At 38.3% G+C, this 27420-nt stretch overlaps 1 protein-coding gene across 3 annotated transcripts; it reads right to left on the bottom strand.

Moving 5' to 3' along the window:
* Positions 1 to 2011: 2011 nt before the first annotated feature.
* On the bottom strand, positions 2012 to 23008 carry GPRC6A (G protein-coupled receptor class C group 6 member A). Of its 3 annotated transcripts, none has more exons than XM_047101225.1 (6): positions 22815 to 23008; positions 18875 to 19178; positions 15727 to 16563; positions 8920 to 9132; positions 5900 to 6023; positions 2012 to 3126 (listed from the first exon to the last, which is right to left on the bottom strand). In XM_047101225.1, exons 1-6 carry the CDS (start codon positions 23006 to 23008, stop codon positions 2012 to 2014), a joined length of 2787 nt encoding a protein of 928 aa, XP_046957181.1. The 3 variants fall into 3 exon arrangements, with proteins under 3 accessions (XP_046957181.1, XP_046957184.1, XP_046957182.1); XM_047101228.1 differs by having other exon boundaries at positions 16252 to 16563; XM_047101226.1 differs by lacking the exon at positions 8920 to 9132.
* Between the last annotated feature and the right edge of the window lie 4412 nt (positions 23009 to 27420).

Here is a 27420-nt window from a genome sequence, read left to right as displayed (position 1 = left end):
GTTTGGGGAGTTATCTGGGGCAAAGTTAACATACGAAGATGGATGATATTGTAGTGAGGGAGTATGATTTAGACTGAGGGTGGAACTCTGTGAATACCCACATTCAAGAGCCACATGGAGGAAGACACATGGTCAGGATGCCAGAATAGAACCAAAAGAGCCTTTGCATCAGATTGAAGACTCTTGAATAATTGAAAGCTTTAGAAAATCATGTAGGGAATGAAGAAGGAGAATTTCAAGGAGGAGGAATTATACCACAAATGCCTATCAGATTCAAGGGAGGTGAAAGCTTAAAAATGACCATTGAATCTGACAGATAAAAATTCACAGGCAACTTTCTCTGAACTATTTTGGCAGAGTGGTGAAACTAGAAGCCAGATATCAGTAGGTTCAGTGGGTCAAAAGTCAATAAGGACACTGTTCCTTAACATTCAGTTGTGAAGAGGAGGGAGAAATAGGGTTGTAGTTAAAGAGAATGTCAAGATTGGAGACAATGCTATTTTGTATGTTTATCTGTTTTACAAGGATGGGCAGCATTGTGAACATGGCATTCAAATCCTCATCACCCGCCCTGACCTATCCCCTGAGCTCAGAGTCTTAGATCCGTATGAATGCTTGATATATCTTGAGATTACTCTAAACCAGTCTTTTTCCTGCACTGCACATTTCCTTCAATAAACCAAACTAGAAGCTTATACTTCATCTCTCACCAACTATTTCAGGTAAATTACCACTTCTTATATAGCAGAATACATATTCATATTCTTTATTTCCTGGTGTAGATCCTAATCCTATCCCAATTAGACTCCATCCTCTATCCTATATTAAAGTGATCTTCCTAAAATGGGACTTTGAACCTGTCATCTTTTTGCCAGATGCTTTTATGACTTTCTTACCACAAAATAAAGACCTAAGTTCCTTACAAAAGAACTCCACAGATGCCTGGGTGGCTCAGTCAGTTAAGCATTTGACTCTTGATTTCGGTTCAGGTCATGAACTCATGGTTCATGACATCAAGCCCCTCATTGGGCTCCACATGGGCAGTGTGGAGCCTGCTTCAGATTCTGTCTCTCTTCTCTTTCTCTGTCCCTCTTCTTCTCTCTCTCTCTCTCTCTCTTTAAAAATAAATAAATAAACTTAAAAAAATAACTCCAGTCTATGGTATTCATTCATGATGTAATCTCTACATACAAAAGAAGACTCCTCTCTAGTAATACTAAATGACTGTACTCCCCCTGGCACACCTTCTTGACACACTTCCTGCTGCTGCTCCTTGCTTTCCCCCTTTTTCTAGAACAGCTTTCTGACTTTCTTTGATTAGCTCTTACTCATCTTTCAAGACTCCCCCTAAACATCATATACCACATTTAGCTTTCTTTGAAGCTCTCTCATCATCCCCCAGGGTGGCTAAGTACCCCCTTCACTATCCTGTCACAGTGCCATCTGCACAAGACAATCATAGACATCCCCACACTCAAATGATGATATCTGTATGTGACTGTCTTCCTGGATTTTGAACTCCTTGAGGTCAGAAATGATGCTTTGATCCTCCTTGTACTATTGTATTTAGTATGTCACCTGGCTCATGGTAACTGATCAAATCCTTGTTCAACTGAACTGAGCCCTGGAGGTGGGAAGATAAAGATGCTTAGGGCAGAAGGAGGACCCATATGAAAAGGTCTGAGAAGAGGAGATAGAGGACACAATGAGCATGATATATGATGGGCTAATTTCAAATAGAAAAGAGACCTTTAACTATGTGTCTAAGAAGAAGGAGATAAAGATGGAGACAGATGGAGGTGATAAGGAATGAAGGCATTTCCAGGCTGAGGATACTATTTTCTTTGTTAAAGAAGTGGTTGGACAGAGGGAGTGTTCAACCAAAAATTGGTGAACACGGTGGCAGTGAAGAAACACATAGAATATATTTGTTGGGAAACAAATGCACATTTTAAACACAGAGACCCTGGAGACATTTTATTCCAGAGCATGCCATTTCTTAAGGACTCCTTCAAATACTTGAAATTCTTTTCCGAGGCCAAGTTTTAGACAAACTTGCAGCGTTTTCTCTGCGTGTGTGTGCAAATGCCTGTGCCCGGATATCCCTGCTTTCCTGCCAGGCTGCAGGCCTGCCACCGGAGCTGGGATTGGTCGCTGTGATGTTGCTGCTAGAGGAGTCCAGGGAAATGTGACTCATGGCAAGGCTGCTTGCGCTGTGGGAAGAGTAACTGTAAATCATCTTGAGAAAGGCAGATTTTGTGTTAGTCTCTTGCTTATAAAGAATAACATAGCATTTGGGGAAGAATGTGCAACACAGGATCCCATAGTTCGATATTAAAATAACGATAATCTCCACAGCTGGTAAATATTTACCAAATGTGGTAGCATAGACGGGGACAAATGTGATCCAAGCTATGAAATAAATGAGCATGCCAAATGTTATGAATTTGGCTTCATTGTAATTCTCGGGTAGTTTCCTGCCTTTGAAGGCAAATATGAAGCAAATGAAGGCCAGGATGGCAATATAGCCCAGCATGATGCCAAATGCAAGGATGGATCCCTCCTCACATTCCAGGATAATGACTCTGGGCAAGGAGACATTCTCTTCCACAGCAGGTGCTGCAAAGATTAGCCAGATTGTGCAAATGGCAACCTGGATACCTGTGCAAATGAAGATGATGGGGATGGGTTTATAGAGGCACTTCAGGAAGTTCTGCAACTTGGGGTCGAAGCTGAAGGCTAGCAGAATTTTCAGGGACTTCACCAAAATGCAGGAGATGCAGAGAGTGAAGCTCACACCAAAAAACGTCTGCCTGGTTTTACACGTGAAGTCTTGTGGTTCTCCAATGAAAAAGCCTGTGCTGGCAAAGTTGAGGAAATGACAGAGAAGGATCACATAGCAGACCAGCAATCCCCCGGACGATTTCACAACAGGGGTGTTCAGGTTTCTTGTAAATATTATGCCAATGGCCAGAACAAACATGATTCCTAGTAGGGAGAGGGCCAGGAGCAGTATGGCCAAGGAGTCATTCCAACTGAGATACTCCACTTCCTTTTCAAAGCATGCTGTGCTCCTTACAGGGGCCCACTGAGTTTCGTTGTTACATAAAAGGCAGTGATCCATATCTAAAAGACAGAGATTCAGTTACATTGCAAACATTTAAGCCAGGTGATTGATTGTCCACAATGATGCTACAAATGAGACTCCTTCTTAGTAATAGTGCGGACTATTACTAAGGGATATAGATAATTGTCACATTGGTTGACAGAACCCAAAAGAACCCAAAAGAAGTTGAGAGAAAGTATGAGGGTGAGGGAAGAAAAAGAGGGGAAGAGAAAGCAAAAACCCAACTGGGCTGTGAGTCTTAAGGGAATCCATATACTCAAGATAGATGCCAGCCTCTTATGAACCTGCTATTATAGGTGGCAGTTCAGGGACTCTGTTAAAAAGGGCTTTGAAATATGGGCACCTGGGTGGCTCAGTTGGTTAAGCATCCAACTTTGGTTTCAGCTCAGATAATGATCTCAGGGTTCATGAGATCAAGCCCCGCGTCAGTCTCTGAGCTGACAGCACACAGCCTGCTTGGGATTCTCTCTCCCTCTGCCCCTTGCCTTCTCAAAAATAAATAAATAAACTTAAAAAAAAAGAAGGGCTTTGGAATCAAATGTATCTCAAGTCCCTTTCTCTATCACTTATAATTCCCTTAATCTTGACTAAGTGAATTGAACTTTCTGAGTCTATTTTCAAATCTTTAAAAAAGCAAAAAAAAAAAAAAAAAGGCTCTGCCTCACTGGGGTGCTGCATTCGATGCCCAGAATAAATGTAAACTTCTTTGTGTGGAGTGTTACACACAGTAGACACTAAATGTAGTGAGAACTGCTATTATAAATAAGGCTGCAGTTCTTTTAAAAGCAGAGAAAATATGGCTGGGTCACCCTAAAAGCTCTCTAAAAGTGAGATAACACAGGATTGTAACCACTTCAGTTGATGAAAAATTAAAATTTATTTTTTTTCTCTAGGAAGTCAGTAAACTTGTCAGTAAACATGTCAGTAAACTCACATGTGCAGTGATAAGCTTAAAACTGATTTTGGCTTATTCTGATGGCAGAGAAGGAAGAGTTGATATCAGAGTGGAGTCCCTGGGAGTGTGATTGCATTTGCTCTCCATTTTCACCCCTTAAAGGTGGGGTCCCCCGTATTGCCAAAAGGCGCTCCCTGGGCATCCATCTGAGAACACTCCACAGTGCCCATTCATTTTTATAAAGGGCCTGCGTTCCCTTCTTCGTTAACCTCAAAGTCAGGTTGTGTTTCTGTTTATGAACTTTATTACCTCTCCAGCCTCTTCCTCTTTCCAAACCCTGTTTCCCTACAAAAGCGGTTCTTCTCTGTCCTCCCCTAACTGCCACTGCTACCGTGTGCCATTTTCTTCGCTTGTTTGGCGAACGTTTAATGGCCTTGTCTACCTACAAGAGCTGTGTGCTGGAGACATAGAGAAAGACAGGAGATGATGTCTTTTCATATCACCCTAAATCTTTGCTTTTCCTCCAAAGGAAAAGCAGTCTTCTACACTTATTCTTGCCTTGGTTATCAAAAGACAGCCCAAATTGTATTTTGAAAACTCTTGTGTGTCTTTATGGGAAATAAATGCGACACACTCTTCCAGCATTTTTGTTTATCCCACTCTGCAGACAGTTGGTAGACATTGCCTGGAAAATCTCTCTCCCCCCACAATTACCTAATTGTTTGCACAGCAGAGCCCATCTCAGGTTAGGAGAAGCAGCATTTTTGTGAGATAGCCACAGAACAAGACTATTGGAACGTTTATATTGCGATACTTCTCCCCTTGGAGTCAGTGAGAAAAAAGAGTAAGCATCTGAGAGCTGCTCCACTTCTCAGGTTCACAACTTTTATAGATGAGTAGGGATGCGACAATAAACAAGGGAATACGATGCTTTTAAAGTATGGATTTTGAAGTCAAAATTTGACTCCAGGGAAACTGCTGATTGCTCCTTTTAAGACCCTGAGGCTGCTGACCTTGTTCTTTACTTTGTATATTTTGCACTGATCTTGTGAAATTGTTAAAGACAGGTTAGGCAAATAATCAGTTAGTAGCAGCTCATCTTTGTTAATAGTTTATCCCCTTGTCTCACAGAAGGCTTTTTTTTTTTTTTTTTTTTTTAGGCTTTACTGTTTGCTGCCTTTTGGTAAGAATAATGAGATCTCAGGGCGCCTGGGTGGCGCAGTCGGTTAAGCGTCCGACTTCAGCCAGGTCACGATCTCGCGGTCCGTGAGTTCGAGCCCCGCGTCAGGCTCTGGGCTGATGGCTCGGAGCCTGGAGCCTGTTTCCGATTCTGTGTCTCCCTCTCTCTCTGCCCCTCGCCCGTTCATGCTCTGTCTCTCTCTGTCCCAAAAATAAATAAACGTTGAAAAAAAATTAAAAAAAAAAAAAAGAATAATGAGATCTCCAGGGTATGCACACCCCTGGGTTTTTATCATGCCCAGTTTAGCTAATTCAACACTTATTTAATTATAGTTATTGTGCCCCAGTTACAAGACCGGCATGTCCATGTGGGGGATAAACGGACAAAAATTGGTGGAGAAATCACGTTGTTTTGAAAGATGCAAGAGAGGAAGTCTAGTTGAGCAGATGACATCTTCCCTTGGAAGTGAAGTTACTTTTATGTCTCTATTAGGTATTGGTTGTGCATCTGCTGATATAATAGAGCAAATTCCAAGATAAAATGAAATTTTACTGGAATTTAATCTAGCAAGAGCATGAGATGCTTTTTTTTTTAAATGAAAATGTAAGCCAGAATAGGATTCGTGTAAAAAAAAATAGTCAGCCTAGGAGAAATGTTTCCGGTGATTCACTGTACATGGTGTAGTGACTATAATTACCTGTCTGGTTACTGTAGTGATTTTCAGGACAGTTCACACATTCATAGCAGCAGATATGTTGACTTCTTGTAGTTTTCTTCATTTGCCCAGGACTGCACTCCTTGGAGCATTTAGACTGAATTTGCTGCAAAGTGAAAGAAATTTCAAGTATATTTTTAAAAGATTTATTTTCCTAACTAACCTTGATTGATTTAAAGATACATTTACTAACTAGTATTTTGGTCTCTCCCTCTCTTGTTTTTAAAAAGCACAATAGAATTGTTTTGTCATCTGGAGGCATGTGAACAAGTTTAAAAAGCAGAAGATACTTCAGGTAGTGAAGCTGCCTTAGGAAGAAGTACTTTTGTCACCTTAATAACTTCTGAAAGCAAATAAGGGAAATTAGCTCTTTCAGAAAGTCCCTAGCAGAGGAACAAATGTGTAGTGATGGAACTAAAGAAGGAAATCATGGCCTGGAAATTTCCAGTCATGTGTTGTATAAAGAGTTCAACTATATATGAAAAATAGTAACTTAATGGACACTTTTATATTCTTTAGAGGAAGGTTATTAATCATGCTGTCCAAGGACTTTGTCCAGTCTAAGCTTAAATACAAAAGAGTGGAAATTTTGAACTTAAAGCTATTAAAGTATTAGTGAAAAAGGTAACCCTAGATATATAAATAATATTTTAGGTTATAATTAGGCATGTCACAATGTAAATCATATGTAGCATCCTAATTTTACGGAGCGCTCAGTTTCCAATTTAACTAATAATTCTTTGTACTTCAGCTATGCTTTTTTTCCCCATTCACAGTCCCTTTCTCCTGCATAACTTGTGAAGTAAATCTGTTACTGTCTTACCTTTCGAGATACCAAAGCAGAATGGGTAAATGAAGCTTTCTCTAGATTCTCTTAATAGCTATTCCTGAGCCAGGAACACAATCCAATGACTAAGCTAACTGGTCTTTTCTCTGGGAGATGAAAATGATCTGGCTGGGAAAGAAAAAGTAGCCAAGATTCAGTACCCCTGAGTCCACAATGGTGGTTTTCTTCTTCTTCTCAACACTGTTATTCCTGATCTGGGTTGTCAGTAGGCAGGACATCACTGGGGGTAAAGGAGAAATATTCTCTTCCCTTATCATAAGATACAGGAAAGACATTCTAAAGTCTGGTATTAATAACTTTGGGATAGCAAAAGATTTGGGAGTATCTGATGTTTTGGACTTGAGCTAGGAGAAAGGAAGGTACATATGGAAGAGCAAGAAATCTTGTGGGGTTGGAAGAAGAGGCAAGGGGGAGGGGAAGGTAGTAGGAGATGAGGTCAGGTAGGTCCTGGTGGCAGGTCATGTAAGGTTTTTAAAGATATTGGCTTTTACCCTAAAAGAAACAGGATGTATGGGAGTGTTTTGAGTAGAGTATTATAGTTTATAGGATTACTCTGTCTGCTGCTTTAAGAATAGACCACAGTGAGTAAGAGTGGAAACAGAGAGCAGTTAGAAGACTACTGTCTTATTCTGGGTGACAGCTGATTGTAGCTTGGACTGGAGTAGTAGCAGTGGAGTAGAGAACAAAAGGTGGTAAGATTCTAGGCCCATTTTGAAAGTGAAACTTAGATTGGATATGAAGCATGACAAGGATTCCACCAGGTTTTTCCACGAACAACTAAAAGGAAATTGCCATTTATTGAGATGAGGGTAGGTTTGGGAGCTGAGTTTTGGAGGTAATCAGTCAAGATGACTATTAGACTCCAAGGTAGAGATGTCAGTTGCACAGTTGTATATTTATTAGGATTGAACTTCAGAAGATAAAAAGCTGGGAGTCATCTGCCTTCTCTATTAATGAATGACATTATTTAAATCATGAGCCTGGATGAGATCACTAAGGCAAAGTGTAGACCCAGGAAAGGAGCAGTTCTGAGCTCTGGGTAAGCCAATATTTATAGGCAGCTGGAATGATAAGGAGCCAGCAAAGGAGACTAAGAAATAGTGGCCAGAGACAGAGGAAGAAAATCAAGGACTGTGGTGTTGTAGGAACAATAAAGAGCATTTTACAGAGAGGAGAATAATTAATTACTAATAATTAGTGAGATGATTTTTGGATTTGTTAACATTGGTGAACTAGATAGAAAGAATTTTGATGGATTGGAAAGAGTTCAAAAGAATTATGGGAAGAGAGAAATTGGGGCCAGTGAATGTATCTAAATTTCTCAAGGAGTTTTGGTGTCAAGAGAAATAGAGGAATGGGCAGTACATAGAAGGAGACGTGGAGGATCAATGGAGTTTTGTTCTTTTTTTGGAACACGGAAGGAATAACAGCATATTTATATCACTATGTAGATAATGGAGAAGAGAAAATACTTGAGGATGTGGGAGAGAGTGGAGAATTGCCAGAGCAGTATCACAGAGTAAGTGGTAAAGAGTTGGGATCCTGAGATCAAGGGAGGAGCTGACCTTGGCCAGGAGCAGACAGCCCATCCATAGTGCTGGATGGAAGACAGATGTGGTGGCAGGGGAACACTGCTGTTCTCTTCTGAGTGTTTCACTTTTGTTAGTGACATAGGAAGAAAAGTCACCTAAAAGTGAAGATGGGGAAGATGTGTTGCATCAGAAAAGGGAATAAAAATTATGAAATAGCTATCTAGGAAGGTAGGTGAGGTAATGGAATAAGTAAGGTAATAGTCTGATTGCCCAACAGCGCTAAGGGCCCACTGGAAGTTAGAGATCATGACTTTGAAGTGAGAACAGTCAACAAGGTGCTTTTGGCTTTGTTTTTGTTTTGCCAAGTTCAAGTTCAGCTACATGGGGGCTCTACTGATTAGGCAAAGAGTTGAGTTTAACCAGCATTATGCTCTAGTCAAATGAGTATGATAAAGAGAGCATGTACAAGGGGTGACACACAAGTTGACCATAGCATTTGAGGAGGGAAGATGGGGACAGTAAACAGGCAGTAGGATCACTGGAGGTCCTGGTGGGGTCAAGGACTTTTGCAATTGAGGTAGTAATTTGATTTGAATGCTATAAGCAGCCTACCACAAAATTACCTTAAGATTTCTGAACTCATTTTTTGTTTCTTGGTCTGTGATGACGAAGACATCATTCTTCAGATCATATTGTGCTATCTTGGTGATAGTCAGGTGACCATCAATCTCCTTCCAGAGCACAACATCATATCCAGTATTCATATCCCCATGAGCATCAAAATGAAATGAATTCCCTTCATCAGTGAATGTCACATTTTTTAGTGCATCAAGTAACTATAAAATAGAAAATAGAAACAAACATGAATAGAAATATGCATCCATTATATCCCAATTATAACACTGCCTTATATGGAATATCACTTAAAAGTAGAAAAAGGACATTCTGGATCAGTGAGTATGGTAACTAGTTGAGAAGGTTCTTAACTATCTGGCAACAATTTGACAATTCTAGCCTTATTTCTGCCAAAGTCTTGTTCTGTGAATCTGAGAAAGCAAGTTAATGTTTATGGAGAGTAGCTTCTCTAGCCTGTAAAATTGGAATATGAGGATCTTCATTTTTTCACGTTGCACAATTTCAGGATAGGTCCTCTGAGGCAGTTGCCTGGGCTCTAATACAGGTTCTATATCTCATTAGTGATGTGGTCTTGACACTTAAATTTCTCTCTAGGTCCAGGTTCCCCATCTGTAAAATGAAGTAAATGAAACCTACCTTATAGGGTTATTGTAAGGATTATATGTAATTAAGCATATAAGGAGTTTATCCCAGTATTGGGGACAGATTAAGATTAGTAAAGGGTATATTAATATCTGTTAACACTATTAGTTAGCTAATAAGGACATTGTGCAAATAAATAAAAATATTTTGAGTCTATTAATTATGTCACCTGATGTTCATATATTACTTGATAATACTCAGAAGTGTGATATCCTTCTTCTCCATAACAACTCAATGAAACAAGTGAACAGAGATCATCTTCCTCCTTTCTTAGGTGAGCACCATCAGCAAAGGGGTGAGTGGACTTAATCTGAGGACACACATTTTGACTTTCAGGTCTTTCCATTGCACCTAACAATATTTTAATTCAAGTCCTCCATATTGTATTTTCCATCTGACTCAAAAGCAGTTATCGATGTGTCATCTGGAGCTACCGGAGGCAGGAAAATTCATTCTTTCCTTCTAGTCACAGTTGGATCCTTGGCCAAGCCTGAGTGGGTAATCCAAACCAGTAGGTGTTATGCTCACCATCCGCAAAATGAAGGCTAAGGGGACAGACATACAAACATGGGACAGTCCAGTGACAACAGCACCCTGTTCTCAGGACATCTCCCACCAGAGAGGTTTAGCTCGGGGTATAAGGTACTGCCAGTACCTGCCTTCTAAATACATCCTTTGTTACTCATTTGGTTGGAGGTACGGATATTATTATCTTCAGTGGTTTTCAAATCTGTTTCAGCGATTGAGTATAAAGTGACCTTTCCAATGTAATTCACAAAATGATTTTTTTTTTAATTTCAGAGGAAAGAAATGCAATGAAAAATTACTTGTCTTGTTACCGAGTTCGTACATGAGAACTTGTATGTAAAACAGCTAGGACAGGAAATGTTTTACTGACAAATGAGGCAGCTGTATTGAGATTGTGCTGCAGAGGAAGATCGCTGTTCTGGGAGAGAGAAAAACACTGCTCCGCCATTAACTTGATATGTAATCACGGCTAAGTAAATACCCTTTCTGGACACACTGGGCCTACTCATCTAAGTCTATGATGTTATGTGGTTCTTGTTGAGTGCAAAATCTGGAACGAGGCAGAAATTATTCTATTCGAATAGAATTATTCTTCTATTCCTTATCAGTTCATCTTTTATGAATGTTTCTTTCCTTCAATTTTTGTTTTGGTCAATAGACTATAAGGAAATCAAGCTATATTTTAAGGTAAATATATTAGTCACGATAGGCAGGTCAGTGACCAAATGTCACGTTAGTAAAATATATGAGTATATGTATTAATTTTATTATATGTTTCCGCAGATTTCTTAGTTCTCTTAATGAATGTAAAATAGTTAGTATTACTTTAAAGAAACAGGATATCAGGGGCACCTGGGTGGCTCAGTCAACTAAGCATCTGCCTCTTGGTTTCGGCTCAGGTCATGATCTCACAGTTCGTGAGTTCCAGCCCGGTACTGGGCTCTGAGCTGACAGTGCAGAGCCTGCTTGGGATTCTCTCTCTTCCTCTCTCTCTGCCCCTCCTCCACTCTCTCTGTGTCTCAAAATAAATAGACTTAAAGAAGCAGGATATCAGATTTAACATGGTGGAATTAACCAACAAAAGCTTTTTCTAGCAATTGCCTGGAAGAAAAAATATGAAGGGAACAAAAATAGAAGAGGAAGTAAGGACCCACTGTGACAGTGTTTCCACCTCCACCTGTGTGTTGATTTTTTTTTTCTGTTCCCTCCTTAAGCAATACACACATAAACCCCAGTAACTCGGTTCTTTAGGAAGCATATCCTTTTCCTCTTTTGAGTTTGAACTATAATTTCTACTTGTTTTTTCCTGCACTTAATTAGGTTTTCTGGCACATATACATTCTGTAAATAGCGATAACGGTGTATGAAGTACCTAAGCCAACATAACTATGCTTGTTCTCACAGGAGAGAGGGTGGAGGCAAACAAAACAGTGCATTCGTTACCTGTTAATTAAAACAGAACGTTTGCTCTGGATTAAGGTAAGTTTTGAACATTAGTGCTCTGGTTACTAAGCTCTTAAAGGCTTTTTCCAGCACTTATTTATTTATTTTCCATGGAGACTCTGAAAGTCGCTATAAATTGACACCATTAAACAGTAAGATTTGCGTTTCTATGATTATATAACTCATGCTGTGTATGGCAATGACCTGTTTTTGAGAACACAAAGCCAGGGGGCCACACCAACTAAGCTGTTGTTGGTAATGTTGTTTTTCATTTCCCTGACTGCTGCAATGTCCACATCTTCCTAAGAAAGCTGTGCTTGTGGATGAATTAGAGAGAGCAGAGGAAGCAGCCTTGCATCCCTGTCTGGTGCCCAACCCATGTCTTTTTCTTCTGTGAAATTTTCTGTACCGTAGCAGAAAGCACCCTGGGCTAAGGCTGGGATAGTCTCACTGCTAACTGTGTGGGGGACCGTGGGCCAGACCCTCATTGTGGAGGCCCCGTCCGTCTCTAAACTGCCACAAGTCTCCATCACTGGTAACATTTCCTCTTGCCACTTCTTTAAGATGGAGTGTAAGAGGGGCGCCTGGGTGGCTCAGTTGGTTAAGCGGCCGACTTCTGCTCAGGTCATGATCTTGCAGTCCGTGAGTTCGAGCCCCGTGTCGGGCTCTGTGCTGACAGCTCAGAGCCTGGAGCCTGTTTCAGATTCTGTGTCTCCCTCTCTCTCTGACCTTCCCCCATTCATGCTCTGTCTCTCTCTGTCTCAAAAATGAATAAACGTTAAAAAAATTTTTTTTTAAAAAAGATGGAGTGTAAGAAACACAAACCTGTGGACCTACCAGAATATTATAGAGGTTAGAGATCATATATGTCAATGCCTGGTATAGTCGCCCTCAAAAATTGTTAGTTATTATTTTCCTTATCACTTCAAAATCACTCTCTTCTCAGCACACATTTCTTCCATTGCTACACCTGAATGTCTCATAAGTTCTTCGAATTCAACATCTCCAAAACAGAATCCTTAATACTTCTCCTCCCCACCAAACCTCTACATTTTTATGTTTCCTTCTCAACAAAGTCATCAAATGTCCAAATGTGGAATCACTTGCAGCATCTTTGCTTCTCTTTGCATCTTTTACACCCAGTCTATCTACAGATGCTCTTCATTCGTCCTCTTACACAACCATGTATGCATCTCCATCCTCACTGTCACACACAGTGCTTGTAGTACTTATACCTGGAGTATAAGCCATCCTTATTTTGTGACTGGATTACCAAATTGATCCTTCTGCCTCTAGGCTTGTGTCCCTCTGAGCAGTGCACACCACAGTGGAAATGAAATGCTACTTCTGCAGTGAAAAGCAGATCAGAACACTGTCCTGTCTCAAAATAGATCTAATTGGCTCGCTTTGCTCTATCAAGTCCAAACCTTTAAACATAGTTTGCAGACTTTCTATTGAAACGATGGTCCCTGGACTAGCAGTATCAACATCACCTGAGAGACTGTTAGAAGTGCAGACTCTCAGGTATCCCACCACAGAATTAGCAGATACATGATATGAGATTCCCAGGCCATTCAACTGCAAATCAAAATTTGAGATGCTCTGATTCATTAGACCCTGATGTTGGATCCTTCCTCTACTTTCATTTACCTGTAGTTTCCACGAGAAACTCCAATTCTGTGACACTATTTACTTACCCCTGAAGATGCCATACTTACCCTCCCTTCTCAGATCTTGCTGGAGTATTTGTGTCCTAACTCCTACCCATCCATCATATTCTCCAGAGACGTATGGTCTTTGGAGAATGTTTTCTGAATTGCTAATACTGGATTGGTTGCCTCAGTTAAGTGCTTCGCTGCCATTTTGTGTCTCTATGAAACATAGTAATGCATCATTCTGCATTGTAATCAACTCCTTAATTGGTTGATTGTACACACCAGTGGACAGATGACTCCTTCAGGAAGAGAATTGTCTTGTTTTCCCTAATATTTTCAACACTCAACATTGGACTAGAGCATTGCGACATCCAATAAATGTTTGCTAAATATATGTACACATGGGAAGTTTGACTATAAGTCTGTCATCTCACATGCATCACTTACTACTTTCTATATCATCATAAGTAAAGGAAAACAAACAAACAAAAACCCAAAATCACTGTTTACAACAGGGAGGTGGTATCCTCATGCACATCTGAGAAACATCAAAACTGTATTGAAGTAAAACAATCCTGACTGTGCTTTTCCTGAATACTTCTCATAGGTGTCACCAAATGTGGAGCCAAAGTAAGAACTGTCCCCAAATATTGGGAAAAACTCCTTTAAAGTTATTTGAATATAAAATTATCTAGAAAGTAATATTTAGATATTAGTGAATCTTACCAGGGGACAAAATAATCTTTAGGAATGTATCTTTGATTAGTGACCCTAGATACTGCTGATCTTTTAAATTTGAAGTCTATGGAGATTTCTTCATAAAAATTATTTGCATTGTTTGTCCTACTGAATCTGGCACAGATGTGGTTCACTCATGTTGTGATCAAAAGAGCAAGTCACTCACATGTTCTTCCTTTCCAGTCTATTTCCTGTTTGTTTCTAGGTAACCAGGCTCCCAGAGGGAATAAAGAATAACCCCAGGCTCCTACTGTTTAAACAAAACATTTTAGAAGACTCTGCTTAGATTATACTTTCCCAAGTCTTTTCCTCAGAATGTTTGAGATTCATTCCTGATTTAAAATACTTTCCCAGATCTTTAGTGGATAAATAGTCCTTGCTATTTTTATCTATCCTTCCTTAGAGACTCCTTATGTCTCCTCCCCTTTATCCTGCCTCTAGGATTGTCTAATTTCTATTGCTCTTTCTCAACCTCTCATTCTTAAAATTTCATGTAGTGGTTTCATTATTGTGGTCCACTTCATTTGTAGTTTTTATCAATCCCTGATTTAAGTTTTATATTACAAAGAGTATGCTTTCAAACAGACATCTTAAAATAGCTAGGCATAGATATATATATTTTAGATAGTTTTAACTTAAAAAATCCTAATCTCTAGTCTTACCTCCTTATTAGTTTTTTTGCCTTGCATTTACAAGATCAAAACTGGTTTTAAAATGAGAAATTTAAAACACCCTATACCATCACATGATCCACCCAAATGTAAGTGGATGACCTTAGACCTTGGAGCTTGTGTTTGGGACTGTTTAAAGTAAAAATGACAAAAGTAGAAATAGTCTGCCCTGCATACTCACGTATATGGTAACACTTGAGTCTTACTTCCTTTCACCTTCTTTTCCCTTACACATTTATAATAATATTTTTGGGACATGATTCTGCATCAAAACAGACAAGTTTGGCTTTGAGTACACAGTATTGAGAAATCTGTTTTTAATGAGTAAAATTTATCATCATATAAGGCAACAATTTGCTTTCAAATGTCTTGTTTATCGGCATTTAAAAAACACAATGGAAAATTTTACTAAAAAGAGCCACATTAAGTTTAATTTGAGTTTCTGCAAACTAATCAAAGAGAAGAAATGAAAAGATGTCTTTTACCAACAATTAGTGGTTCATTTCCACTGGAGATATCATAAGAATTGTTATGATTTATCTAACAATGTTCATTTGAAAAGACTGGAGTCCTAAGGAGGCTGTTCTAAGTAAAAGTCATAACTGGAGGCTTTAAACCAACAAAAACCAACTATAAACCAACAAAATCCCATGGAAAACAGAGGGCACGGAGGCAGAAGATCCAGACAAGAGTAATATTTCTAGTGTTTCTAGCTTTAGTTTTTCAACTGATAATATTTAGTGATAATAAAAATGACCGTTAAACATGCCTGGTCTTGTGTTTGTCAAGAGCACTAAAAGAGATAATTCATATGAAGCACTGAAAAAACTACAAGATCAGATACAAATCCATATACTCACAAAAAATAATACTACCAACTGGATCTTCTTGGAAAATAAAAGAGCACTACTTTAGTGGGTCAGAGTAGTGAAGGTAAAATAACAACTCTATTATCCTCAAGAACAAAGAGCTAATGAGAGAAATGCATGTTATTTGAACACTTAATGTATCTACCTTCAAAAGGAATATGATTGAGACAGTTAATATAAATACTTGAAAATTGAAGCAAGGAAAGGAAGGATGGTAGGGGAATTTTCTTGAATGTATGAGTCAGTACCTCCCATGGTTGAAAGGCGTTGGGGTTCTGACAGTCGCGAGCTTGGCAGAGATCCCGAATGGCATAACCAAGAGCAAGTACTGCAAGCTGGATACTGTGAACAAGGCCTGGCTCAGTATAATCCCACAGGAAATCATTTCTCAGGGAGAAGTTCCTTTCTATATCCTTGTTAACCTTGTAGGCCAAAGTCCCCTGAGAATGGTTGGAAATGCACTGACTCAAATCACTGTCCTTGACATATGCACAAGCAGACAAGAGTGTGGCATATTCATTTAAGACCTTGTTATTATCACTGGGAAATATATGCAGATTTTGAAGAAAGGAATGGAAGGAAGACATATTCCCTCTTCTAAAGGTAAACCCTACAACTTTGCCAATCCTTTTAACATTAGGAATGGTTGTAATCTTGGTGGCCGTTGACCAGTTATCACTGGCAATCCATATCTTATTTATATTCCTTTCTAGAGCTTTACTGAAGAGATTGAAAACATGGAATTGCCTCAGGAATACCACAATGACATTAACCTGGGCTTCTGCTATGATTTTCTCAAGTGTCTCATTGATCCTGACTTCGATGGTATTATCTGAGAGGAAGGCTGGGAGAACTTCTTTGAAAGCTATGCACACATTATTTGCTGTGGTCTGAACTGCAAAAGTGTGGAGGGCCATTCGTCCATAGTCATCATCTGTGGCTATGATGCCAATCCAGTTCCATCCAGACTTCTCAATCAGGTGGGCCATTGCTTTAGTTTGATAGAAGTCACTGGGCACGGTCCGTAAAAATGAAGGAAAGCGAATTTTGTCACTTAGGATTTCTGCAGTTGATTCATAACTCACCTGGAAATTGACAGAATCTTTTAGTTATGGTGCTGATGAACTCCAGGTGGCTGTTCATACTGGGTGTTCCCCTCTCATTTCTGTGAATTTCTGTAATCTTTTCCTAAATTCTCTGGTCTCTTATATTCTTCCCCTTCAATGAACTTCTGCTTTAGAAACAGTGTAAATCATGACATTTAGTAATTGTGTGCCAACTCTTTAGAGTCATCGCTCTTCAGTCATTTCTATTGTGTGTAGTACAAGCTCTCTGAAGGTTCAGGCTCTATCTTATGCTTCCATCTACACTTCTGTATCCATCTATATCTATCTTATATCTCAGGCCAAGGCCAATAGTGGATATTATTTAAATACTTAGAGATAAATATAGGAAAAATGCAGCTAGTCAAATAAACAGAATGCATTTTTAGGACACCCAGTATGTTCAACATTTTGTCTAATTGACAACTTTGGTGATTTTTATTCTAGGTGAAATAAGTCAACCAGCCAAATAATCATCTAGTCTAGGGGTCAGCACACTTTTTTCTGCAAAGGACCAGGTGTAAAGTATTTTAAGCTTCGTTGGTCACATATGGTCTCTGTCATATCTTTTTTTGTTACAACCTTTCAAAAAAATGTAAACACCCTTCTTGATAGCTCAAGAGCCACATTTTATCTACATGCTATAGTTTTCTGACCTCTGATCTACTCAAACAAATAGCATTTTGAGATACCTACCTAATGTGTACAGAGTTTTGCTTGATTTACAGTTCTGGTGATTTTATTCTAGGGAGAATTACTACCTGCCACAGCTGCAAATGCACTGTGTCACTTGCTGAGTCTTTTTTTTTTTTTCTATTACTTATAGCAGCCACCTGGTATGATGGAAAGTCAGTAGGCTTTAGAGTCAGACAAACTGTCAGAATTCTGACTTCAATAAATTTAGGGAAGTTAGTTAATATTTCTTTACATGTGAAATGATAGGATTCTTGTGAAGATTAAAGGAGAAAATTGAAATGGTTATTAGCACACAGTGGACAGTAACTAAACTTTAGTTTCCTGACATTGCTATGCTGGCCTCCATTTTGTACCTGGCATTGCTGTGCTCATCTGTATTTTGAGACCTGGGTTTCTGTAAAATCAGTGTCCCCTGCAGTGAGCCCCGTTTCCTTTTGTGTTGTCATGGAAATTACCTTTTTATATGAAATAATCATTGTTAAAAATAATGTACTTTTCTCATAGCATTATACATAGTCTAGACAATTTGAGCCAAAGCCTTATCTCTGAGATATTTAGGGGAATAATTCTGGTTTTTTTTTCATTATGGATATAAATTTTTTTTTATCAACTTTACTAGGCTATATAATGGAACTCTCAGAGTCTTTCATGGATACAAGATCTTATTTACTCTAACTCCAGAAAGTTATATATTTTAAATTCTTATGCACATTTAACATATGATTTATATTTTTCTATCTGTTCACTTCTATCAGATGGCCATTTCCTGATAATCTGATTGTAATTATTTTTGCTTTCTAACTGTTGGCTTCTAATCTTCCTTGAGCCTAGAAAGCAGTGACCTAGTGAGTTACAGAGCATGTATTGAGAGTGAAAGCCAAGGCGACTTGCTTGACTCTGAGTAATATGCAGGACCTTGGTGAAGGGCTTTCAGAGGGCTTTTTGCTTACTTCTTGATTATTTATTGGCTTGCATTACAAGGACATATATAGTTCCATAGTCTCTGCTAAAAGCTTCCCACCATACTCAGAAGAAAATGCAAATCCTACTACAGCTTACAAGATGCTGAATGACCAGCCCTTGCTTATCTCTGCAAATGCACTTCTTACTGCACTCCTTTCTATACAACTGATCTAGCTATACTGATCTTTTGTTATTCTTTGGGCATTTCAACTTTGGACTTACTGCTTTCCCAGCATAGATATTGTCCTGCCCTCCTTGTCTTCCCTTGGCTGTCCTTTCTCATTCAAGTTTCAGGAAGTCTTCCCTGACCTCCATGTCCCTTTACTTCTCAGTCTCCTCATAGCACCCAACTGGTGTTATTTCAGAAACACGGCAGCTGAGGCCCTCAGAGATTTCCATCTTATCCGAATCTCACTGAAAACTATCAGAAACTACACTTGGCAGGTGGAGGGGCGACTATAGTCCCTTAGTGCTCTATCCACTATACTATCCATAATAGGGCACATACCTTTCTTTAACTGAAGAAAGAGAAGGTTAAAGTAAGAGCAACTCCCCAGATAGTTTCCTGGGTTACTCTGATCCCCTCATAATAAGGAATAGGATCAAAACCAACCAGGGATAAAACAAAACCCACCTGTGGCATAAGCTGTAAATTCAACATCCTGGAGACAGCCATGGTTATCTCTGAGTAGCCAGCACCTATGACAGCCTTAACCCTTGGCATGTAGCTGGAATAGTCACATTTAAACTCCATGATTTCTCTGGAGCTGTTGAACTTAGAAAGAAACCTCAGAGCAGCTGCCATTGCCACTGTGACTTCTGTACAAGTGTCATAGATTTCATACCCCAGTTTGATTCCAGATAATAGTGTTGAATTATTGATCATCTCAATGCTGTGAATCATGGCAAGAGTTTGAAGAAAAATTGATATTTCAAACCTGTTGAGAAACAAATTTTTTAAAGCAATCAGAATAGAATTCTTCTCTAGACATGATGGTAACTCATTTGATTCACATCTCTGCCTTATAATAGACAATTTCTGGATCAGTGAGGCTCAATTCTTAAAGGGCCTAAATTTTATTTTAAAAGAGTTCTTGATGGAAACTTTTCTAAATGGTATATAGTTTCTCAAATGGAGTCTGTGGAATAGAATTTAACTTGTTTCTGATTAATTTGGGGATCATTTGAATACTCAGTTTAGTATTCTGCAGTATGGAGATATGTCTGATTTTTGCTCCTTTTTGTAGTTAGATGTCACCATTTTATCACCGTCCAAGTATCTGCTCCTTAGACTCACTAGCCCACTGTCTTTTTTTAATATAATCTGTTGTGATTGGAAACCAGTTTAATAAGACCTTCAGAATTATATATAAAATAGACTGTATAAGCTCAGTAGCTTTCTCCTAGATAAATGCACTATTTAAGTTCTGAAATATAGCCATTTACTCTTACAGTGGGTTTTCCCAGTTGACTTCTTGATTTGTGATTACTTCAGAGGACTGAGTTGCTTGATTACTGCTTTGCTGTTAAGTTTATGTCATCCACCACTGTATACAAAAGGTTACAAACAGTATCTAATATAAAGATTCAATTTTTTAATGATTAAAGGACAATATTATTATTATTATTTTATTTTAATTCCAGTATAGTTAACATACAGTGTTATATTAGTTTCAGGTGTACAATGTAGTGATTCAACAATTCTATACATTAGTCAGCTCATCAAAATAAATGTGCTCTTGGGGCACTTGGGTGGCTCAGTTTGTTAAGAGTCAAACTCTTGATCTCATCTCAGGTCATGATCTCATGGTTCATGGGATCAAACCCCATGTAGGACTCTGCACTGACCGTGTGGAGCCTGCTTGGGATTCTCTCTCTCCCTCTCTCTCTGCCCCTCCCCTACTCTTACACACACTTTCTCTCTCTCTCTCTCTCTCTCAAAAAGATAAGTGTACGCTTAATTCTTTCAACTTATTCAACTATCTCCCAACCTACCTTCCCTCTGATAGCCATTAGTTTGTTCTCTATAGTTGAGTCTATATTTTGGTTTGTCTCTATTTTTCTTTTGTTCATTTGTTTTGTTTCCTTTTTTTTAAGTTTATTTATTTATTTTGAGAGAGAGAATGTGCTCTCACATGAGCAGGGGAGGGTCAGAGAGCGAGGGAGAAAGAGAATCCCAAGCAGGCTCCACCCTCAGCATGGAGCTGGACAGGGGGCTCAATTTCACCACTAGAAGATCATGACTTGAGCCATTACCAAGAGTCAAATGCTTAACCGACTGAGACACACAAGCATCCCTTGTTTGTTTTGTTTCTTAAATGAGTGAAATCCTACAGTATTTGTCTTTCTCTGACTGATATACTTCGCTTAGCATTATAGTCCCTAGACTCATCCATGCTGTTGCAAATGGCAAGATTTTATTCCTTTTTTATAGATGAAAAATATTCCACATATATGTATATATACATGTTTATATACCATGTCTTCTTTATCCATTCATAAAGGACAATATTATTGTTCAGGGTTTTGATATTTTTAACTTTTCTTTTAATTCACTGAGTTACGATAAAGTATTTGAATGATACTATTTGTCATTGTAGACTAAAAGCAAAGTGTGGCAAATCAGCATTAAGTTTTTAATTTGAAAAAAGAAGCAAAAAAGAGAGAAAAGGTAAAATAATGAATTGTATGACAATATGTATAAGATTGCAGGGTCCCCACATGCTAGCTCCATGAAAGTCTAAACTTCTTTGGTGTATTCACTTCAGTATCCCAACACCTAGAATAGGGCCTCATTAATGTAGGCACTTAATATATAGCTGTTTGGGGCACCTAGGTGGCTCAGTTGGTTAAACGTCTAACTACTGATTTCAACTCTGGTCATGATCTCACAGTTCATGAGATCGAGCCCTTGTCAGTCTCTGCTCTGACAGTGTGGAGCCTGCTTGGGATTCTCTGTCTCCCTCTCTCTCTGCTCCCCACAACCCCCCTCCCCCCTCAAAATAAATGAATAAATAAATAAATAAATATTTAAAAAAATATATATGTATAGAGCTGTTTGATGCTAAATGAATACTGTTTCTTTCAGGGATTGTCAATAAGGTGAAAAGATATTCAATTCAGTAATTTTTTTTCAGAATATATTTTCTTACTAGATCAATGATTTTTTTAGTATTTTTTATCCTTAATTGTTAGCCTATAATTGCAGGTCTGCAGTCATTTTTTGAGTACCGATTTAGTGCTCTGAGAATCTTCATTAATTATTTTGAGGTGTTCACTGGTATTCCTGATAATCAACATTTAAGGAAACAGTAGCTCAAAGTGCCCAACTTCTAGGGAGAATGCCAGGAAGGAATCTTAGTGTGATGTGGGACCACATTTTATCTGACAGCATTCTTAGAGCACTTGGTAAATATGTTCTGATAAAGAAAGAAAAAAGGAGAGGGGGAGTGGGAAAGGAGGTTAAATTTACATACAAGAACATCAAGATAGAAGTAAGATTTCAGAGTTGGAAAAAAGCATGTTGATCAGATTGCCATAGCAACAGAAGCTGATGCTGCCCATGTCCCTAGAAGTTATCCGGGAACTTATTTTACAAAAGAGAAAATTGGAAACTGTGACTCAAAGAATTTAAGTGATTTGCCCAAGTCTACAAAATGAGTTTGTCCCCAGACTGAAGTTAGAATTCAGATATCCTGCTGTCCTTAAAGAAAATCCATTTGTAACATCCTCTGCCCAGCTTTACTTTTCCCTAGTACACTGTGACACATGTCTTTTTTATAGCCAAGCTTTCAGCCGAAAGTGTTCATCAAAGAAGAAGGAACACTAAGTTGAAGTAGGATCCCAATTTATCATAAGAGAATTAGATTATTTCAAGAATGAAATGAATGCAGCACTGACAAAAATGCTGGTGTAGAGAGATTTTAAATGTCGCCTATTTTAAACAAAGAACTAAATAAATAATACATGTATGTTTAAAACAAAATGCATATTGTAGATGATATAAACATAAGTAATACATAATAGAAATAATGTAATGTAAATTAATATATATTAATTTTAATATATTTTATATTATAATATAATTATATAATATAATGCTAATATATAATTATATTACATTATAATATTAATATTATATAATCATATAATACTAATATAATATAATTTTAATATATAATAAACATACATATATTTATAATATGTTTATAATATGTTTATAAACATTATTTATAATAATATAAATATAAATGTGCTCTGTATGCTTGCAGTGGACAGGCTACAGTGTCTCCAGATGGTTTTCTCAAGTGCCTTCAGGGAGTTTTTTAAGGCAAAATCCAAATAGATATATTAATGGAAAGCATTCATTGCCTCTGCACTTGGAGGTCGACTATACATATAGTGCTGATATATTTCTCTTTTAAGGAAGGATCGCATGACTATATGTAACTTAAAAATATATTAGTGTAGATTTTATTAAAATAATTTAAATGTTAATACAAGTAAATGTTTACATACCCTAATCTCATAGTGTAATCTTGAAATTTAAATGTGTTCTTTGAGGTTTTACTCACCCAACACACTTCTGGATTTCTGGTCGTCTGGGATAGTCTTCCGAGGACAGCATTTTTTCATGAATGGCGAATAAACCTCCAATTATGACATGCCCTGGAGAAGTGGCAGCCACGAAGTCGTCAGGGGTCTGGCAAGTCTGGGAAGTAGCAAGAGGAATCACAAAACAGGTAATCAGTGTAATCAATAGTGCCATACTTCTCTCTCATTTGCTCAGTTCATGTGAGTTCTTAGGAATCATTAAGCTCACAGAGTGCCAACAACATGGTTCCTATTTCACCTGTAAACACCATGTAAGGTATAGGGCAGTGTCAAAGGCCGGAAACATTCAGTTTTCAGATGCTTGATGATAGTCAAAACAGTTCTTCACCAAGAAGAACATATCAGACTCTAACACTCCATTGTTGGAGATGTATGCTAGCAGCAACGCTAGGAAAAACATTATAGAATTAGAAACACAGGTCCTCGCTGGGATAGCACTCTTTTGCTTCACTGGTATGTCAAGGGCTTTGGGTCATGTTGGCATTTCTTCTGAAGTAGAATATAGAATCTTCAAGAGGCAGCAGTAAGGGAAAGTGTTCCCCCTTCAGGAATGGACAGTTTTACATTTCCAAAGGTATCACATTCAAGGCACAAAAGCTTCAGCGTAGTTTATAAACTGTTTATTTTTCCAGAAAATCTCTATTTTTAAAAAATGAAATTCAGTTAGTTTTAGGTATTTAGCACTTCCAGGTTACATGTGTTGGAAATAGTTTTGGTGGTAATGGTCAAAACTAAAATTGGGGTGCCTAGGTGGCTCAGTCGGTTAAGTGCCCCAACTTCCGCTCAGGCAATGATCTCATGGCTCGTGAGTTCAAGCCCCGCCCAGGCTCTGTGCTGACATATCAGAGCTTGGAGCCTGCTTTGGATCCTGTGTCTCCCTCTCTCTCTGCCCCTCCTTAGCTCACACTGTCTCTCTCTCTCTCAAAAATAAACATTAAAAAAATAAAAAAAAAAACTAAAATTGAGATATAACTTACCTGATACAGTGTTTGGCTTTGAACAAGAAAGGTCTGTTATAGATCATTGACATTGCCACAGTGTGGATTTTATTTGTATAAATTTGGAACAAATTTTAGTCTACATGTTCTTAAATGCTTAGGAATATGAACTAACATGATTTACTGGATATCTTCTGGAACTTAACAGAGGATAGACAAACCTCAGCAACTTAGGCACCATTAAGAAAAAGTTAAAAATTTTTAACTTTACTTTTTAAAATCAATCTTTTTCAAACATTGGATTAAGAAGGGGTATATCATGGGCAAATAGTTCCCAACCCAATACATCCAGATGGTTGATGGGTAGCGGACATGTTTAAAGGAATTTCAGAAGATAAAGAGTATAATAGCTACTATGGTATTTTTCATCATCCAAATTAGCTTTAGGTTCCACTGACATGGGGTTGTGCCAACTGAAGAGTGGAGAAGTCACAGCTCTTCACATTTTTACATTTTTCCCAATGGCAGGATTTCTTTTTCGGATCCAAATCAGTTAACTTCAGTTGTTCAGAAAGTTTAATATACATGAGTTTGAAGTCTCTTCAAATGTACAGTATTTGCATTTTGCCCATCTTAATCTTATTATTCATTTGTGCATATATATGGGTGCAATTAAATATATTTGTTTTTATGAGTTTAGTCATTTTGTTCAGATAACCTCCAAGGTCTACTGTAGTTACAAGTTCAAAGATGATTTTGGTAAAGATAAAAATAATAATAAATTCAGGTAATTGCCCAGCAAAAGTATATAATAGGTAGTAAACAACTCAGAGTGATTCTGAAGGTATGAATGACCCTCATGTGACCATATTACTCAGAACTGACATTTATTTGAAAAATCGGTGACAAAGTTATACTAATGATTCCTTTTAGGTTGCAATTTTAGCAATATTTAGGGACTTTGTTATCTGACAAAAATTAAAGATATATCAAATTTTTTAATTTTATTATTATTATTTAAAATTTTTTTTTTTATTTTGAGAAACAGAGTGTGAATGGGGGAGGGGCAGAGAGAGAAGGAAGGAGAGAATCCCAGTAGGCTCCATGCTATCAGAGCAGAGCCCCACTTGGGGCTTGATCTCACAAACCATGAGATCATGACCCAAGCCGAGGTCAAGAGTTAGATGCTTAACTGACTGACCCACCCAGGCACCCTGACATTTTCTTATTTTTTTTTTTTTTACATTTATTTATTTTTGAGAGACAGAGAGAGACAGAGCACAAACCAGGGAGGGGCAGAGAGAGGGAGACACGAAATCCAAAGCAGGCTCTAGGCTCCGGCCTATCAGCACAGAGCCTGATGTGGGGCTTGAACTCATGAACCATGAGATCATGACCTGAGCCGAAGTTGGATGCCCAACCAACTGAGCCCCTAAGGCACCCCTGACATTTTCTTATTTTAATAAATATAATCTAAGTTGGGAAATCTATTTCTATAAGGGAGCCTTCCGAAGGTGGGAGAAAAAAGGTTTTGAAAGCCCTTGTCCTATAAAATGCAGTGTCATGTGGCAGAAAGGGCTGAAACTTTGGACAGACTGGTTGGCTCTGCCCACCACTTGACCATGAATGAGTTACTAAACTTTTCTGAACAATAATTTTCTCATTTATAAAATAGGTAAGCTATTCGTTATCAAAGGGACATTTTGAGACTTGAACTGAATCAGTTTGTACAGCTCCTATATTCTAGTAGGCATTCAGTAATTAGCTCCTGTCTCAGTCCATTAGGACTGCTATAACAAAAATACTGTAAACTGAGTGGCCTATAATCAACAAACATTTATCTCACAGTTCTGAGGCTGGAAAGTCCAAGATCATGGCACCAGCAGATTCAATATCTGGTGAGAGCCTGCTCTAATTCTCACTTGGTGGAAGAGGCCAGGGAGCTTTCTTGAGGGTGCTTTTATAAAGATACTAATCCCATTCATGAGGGCTCTGCCCTCATGATCTAATCATTTCCCAAAGTCTCCACCTCCCAATACAGCAACCTTTGGGGTTCCATTTCATTATCTAAATTTTGGGAAGACACAAAATATTCAGCACATAGTAGCTCCCACATTTCCCTTTCTAAAACCAAATTGAAAGTTATTAATTCTTAAATTTGGAGTGTTTTCTACAGTTGGCATTGGTCAGTGCTCTTACTCAAACATCGTATATGCATGCCTGGTAGAAGTGATGATGTTTATAATAGTACCACTAGTTGGCTATTGTCTCCCTAGAAGGTAAATCGTTATTGAGTTAAGCTTGAAAGAAGATACAGAGTGTATTAATTACTTCAGAATTCCACTGGACATATTATCTTCACGGTTGTAGTTTCTGTCATTATCAAGATTTAATTTTGGACTAGGGACAGCACTTTTAGCCATGATTTTCACTCTACAGTTACTACATATTTCTGCTATTTAAAAACACTTACATGTGCTTGACATGTAATGACAACAATAACTGTTACAATTCCAAAGGGTTTTTTTTTAAAACAATAGTTTCTGAAGGATAAAAACTCTTGAAATTTTGAAAGATGAATTAACGATGGCAGTGGTCATCTCCTCCTTTTGATCTCAAGGTTCTTTGTAACTATCTTTATGTGAAGATATATCTGGTTAATATTATTTAAAGGGAGAAGTGTGGAAATGATAGCATTACCCACATAATTCTCGTAGAGACACTACCACCCTGCTTAGACAAGTACAGAAGGGACATGTACTCAGTGAGTAAGGATGCTCTGTTCTATCATCATTTGTTTATAGCACTGATGACGGAATGACTCCCCACCCCAGCCCCATGACAAAAGGCTGCAGTGAAGACTAGGTCAGGCTGGAAATGGCCCTCCAGGACCAGAGTCTCACAGTATGGCATCAGCTCTCTAGGGAACTTTTCAGCCAGTGAGCTTGACACCTGTCAGCTTTTAGCATGTTAGTTTTCTGTTCTGTTATCATAGTTTCCCATCCACCCTCCCCAACTCCACACCCCTCTTTCATACTTCATTAAATTTCATACTAATAATGACACCACAAAGTTGTTTTCAGTGTTTTTGCATCTGCAGTGGGATTTTTAAAACGGAACCATCCTCAGAATTGAAGGAATCTATTTAAACAATGGATTTCAGTTATCTGCAAGAGAAATTGCAGGGAGGCCCATCATGGCATGGGGAACTTCCGGACCACACTAGCACACAAAGCCAGCCAACAGAACAGCTCAGAGCGCTGAGTCTGAAATGAAAGAAGCCAACACCAGTGTTATGAGAGTAGAAGCCAGTATCTACAGCCTGGTGGCAGGGGGTGGGGGGAGATCTTAAGAATTATTTCTGACCCATCAGTCCACATTGTCAATTACCTTTAGTTTCTTTTTTTTTCAGGGCTGCACAAGCAAAAATATATTTAGCTAAAACAGCAGGTATTCAAAGCACAATATCAAAACTATATTTTATTTGATTAACATTAAATTTGAGGGCATGTTTATGTCTGTAGTGTGCTCCCATTTCACAAGAACCTCTTATCAAGTAGTTGTAACAGGAGATTGCAGCCTAAAGAACACAACTCTAAGGACTGAGTCAGGAATCCTATGATTAGGC

The sequence above is a fragment of the Lynx rufus genome, unplaced genomic scaffold (genome assembly GCF_022079265.1).
Source record: "Lynx rufus isolate CCGP_SWC_20201006 ecotype Redwood Valley unplaced genomic scaffold, mLynRuf1.p SCAF_6, whole genome shotgun sequence".
In the NCBI taxonomy this organism is placed as follows: domain Eukaryota; kingdom Metazoa; phylum Chordata; class Mammalia; order Carnivora; family Felidae; genus Lynx; species Lynx rufus.
The sequence above is the reverse complement of the archived record's forward strand: the minus strand, read 5'-3'. Positions and strand labels throughout refer to the sequence as shown.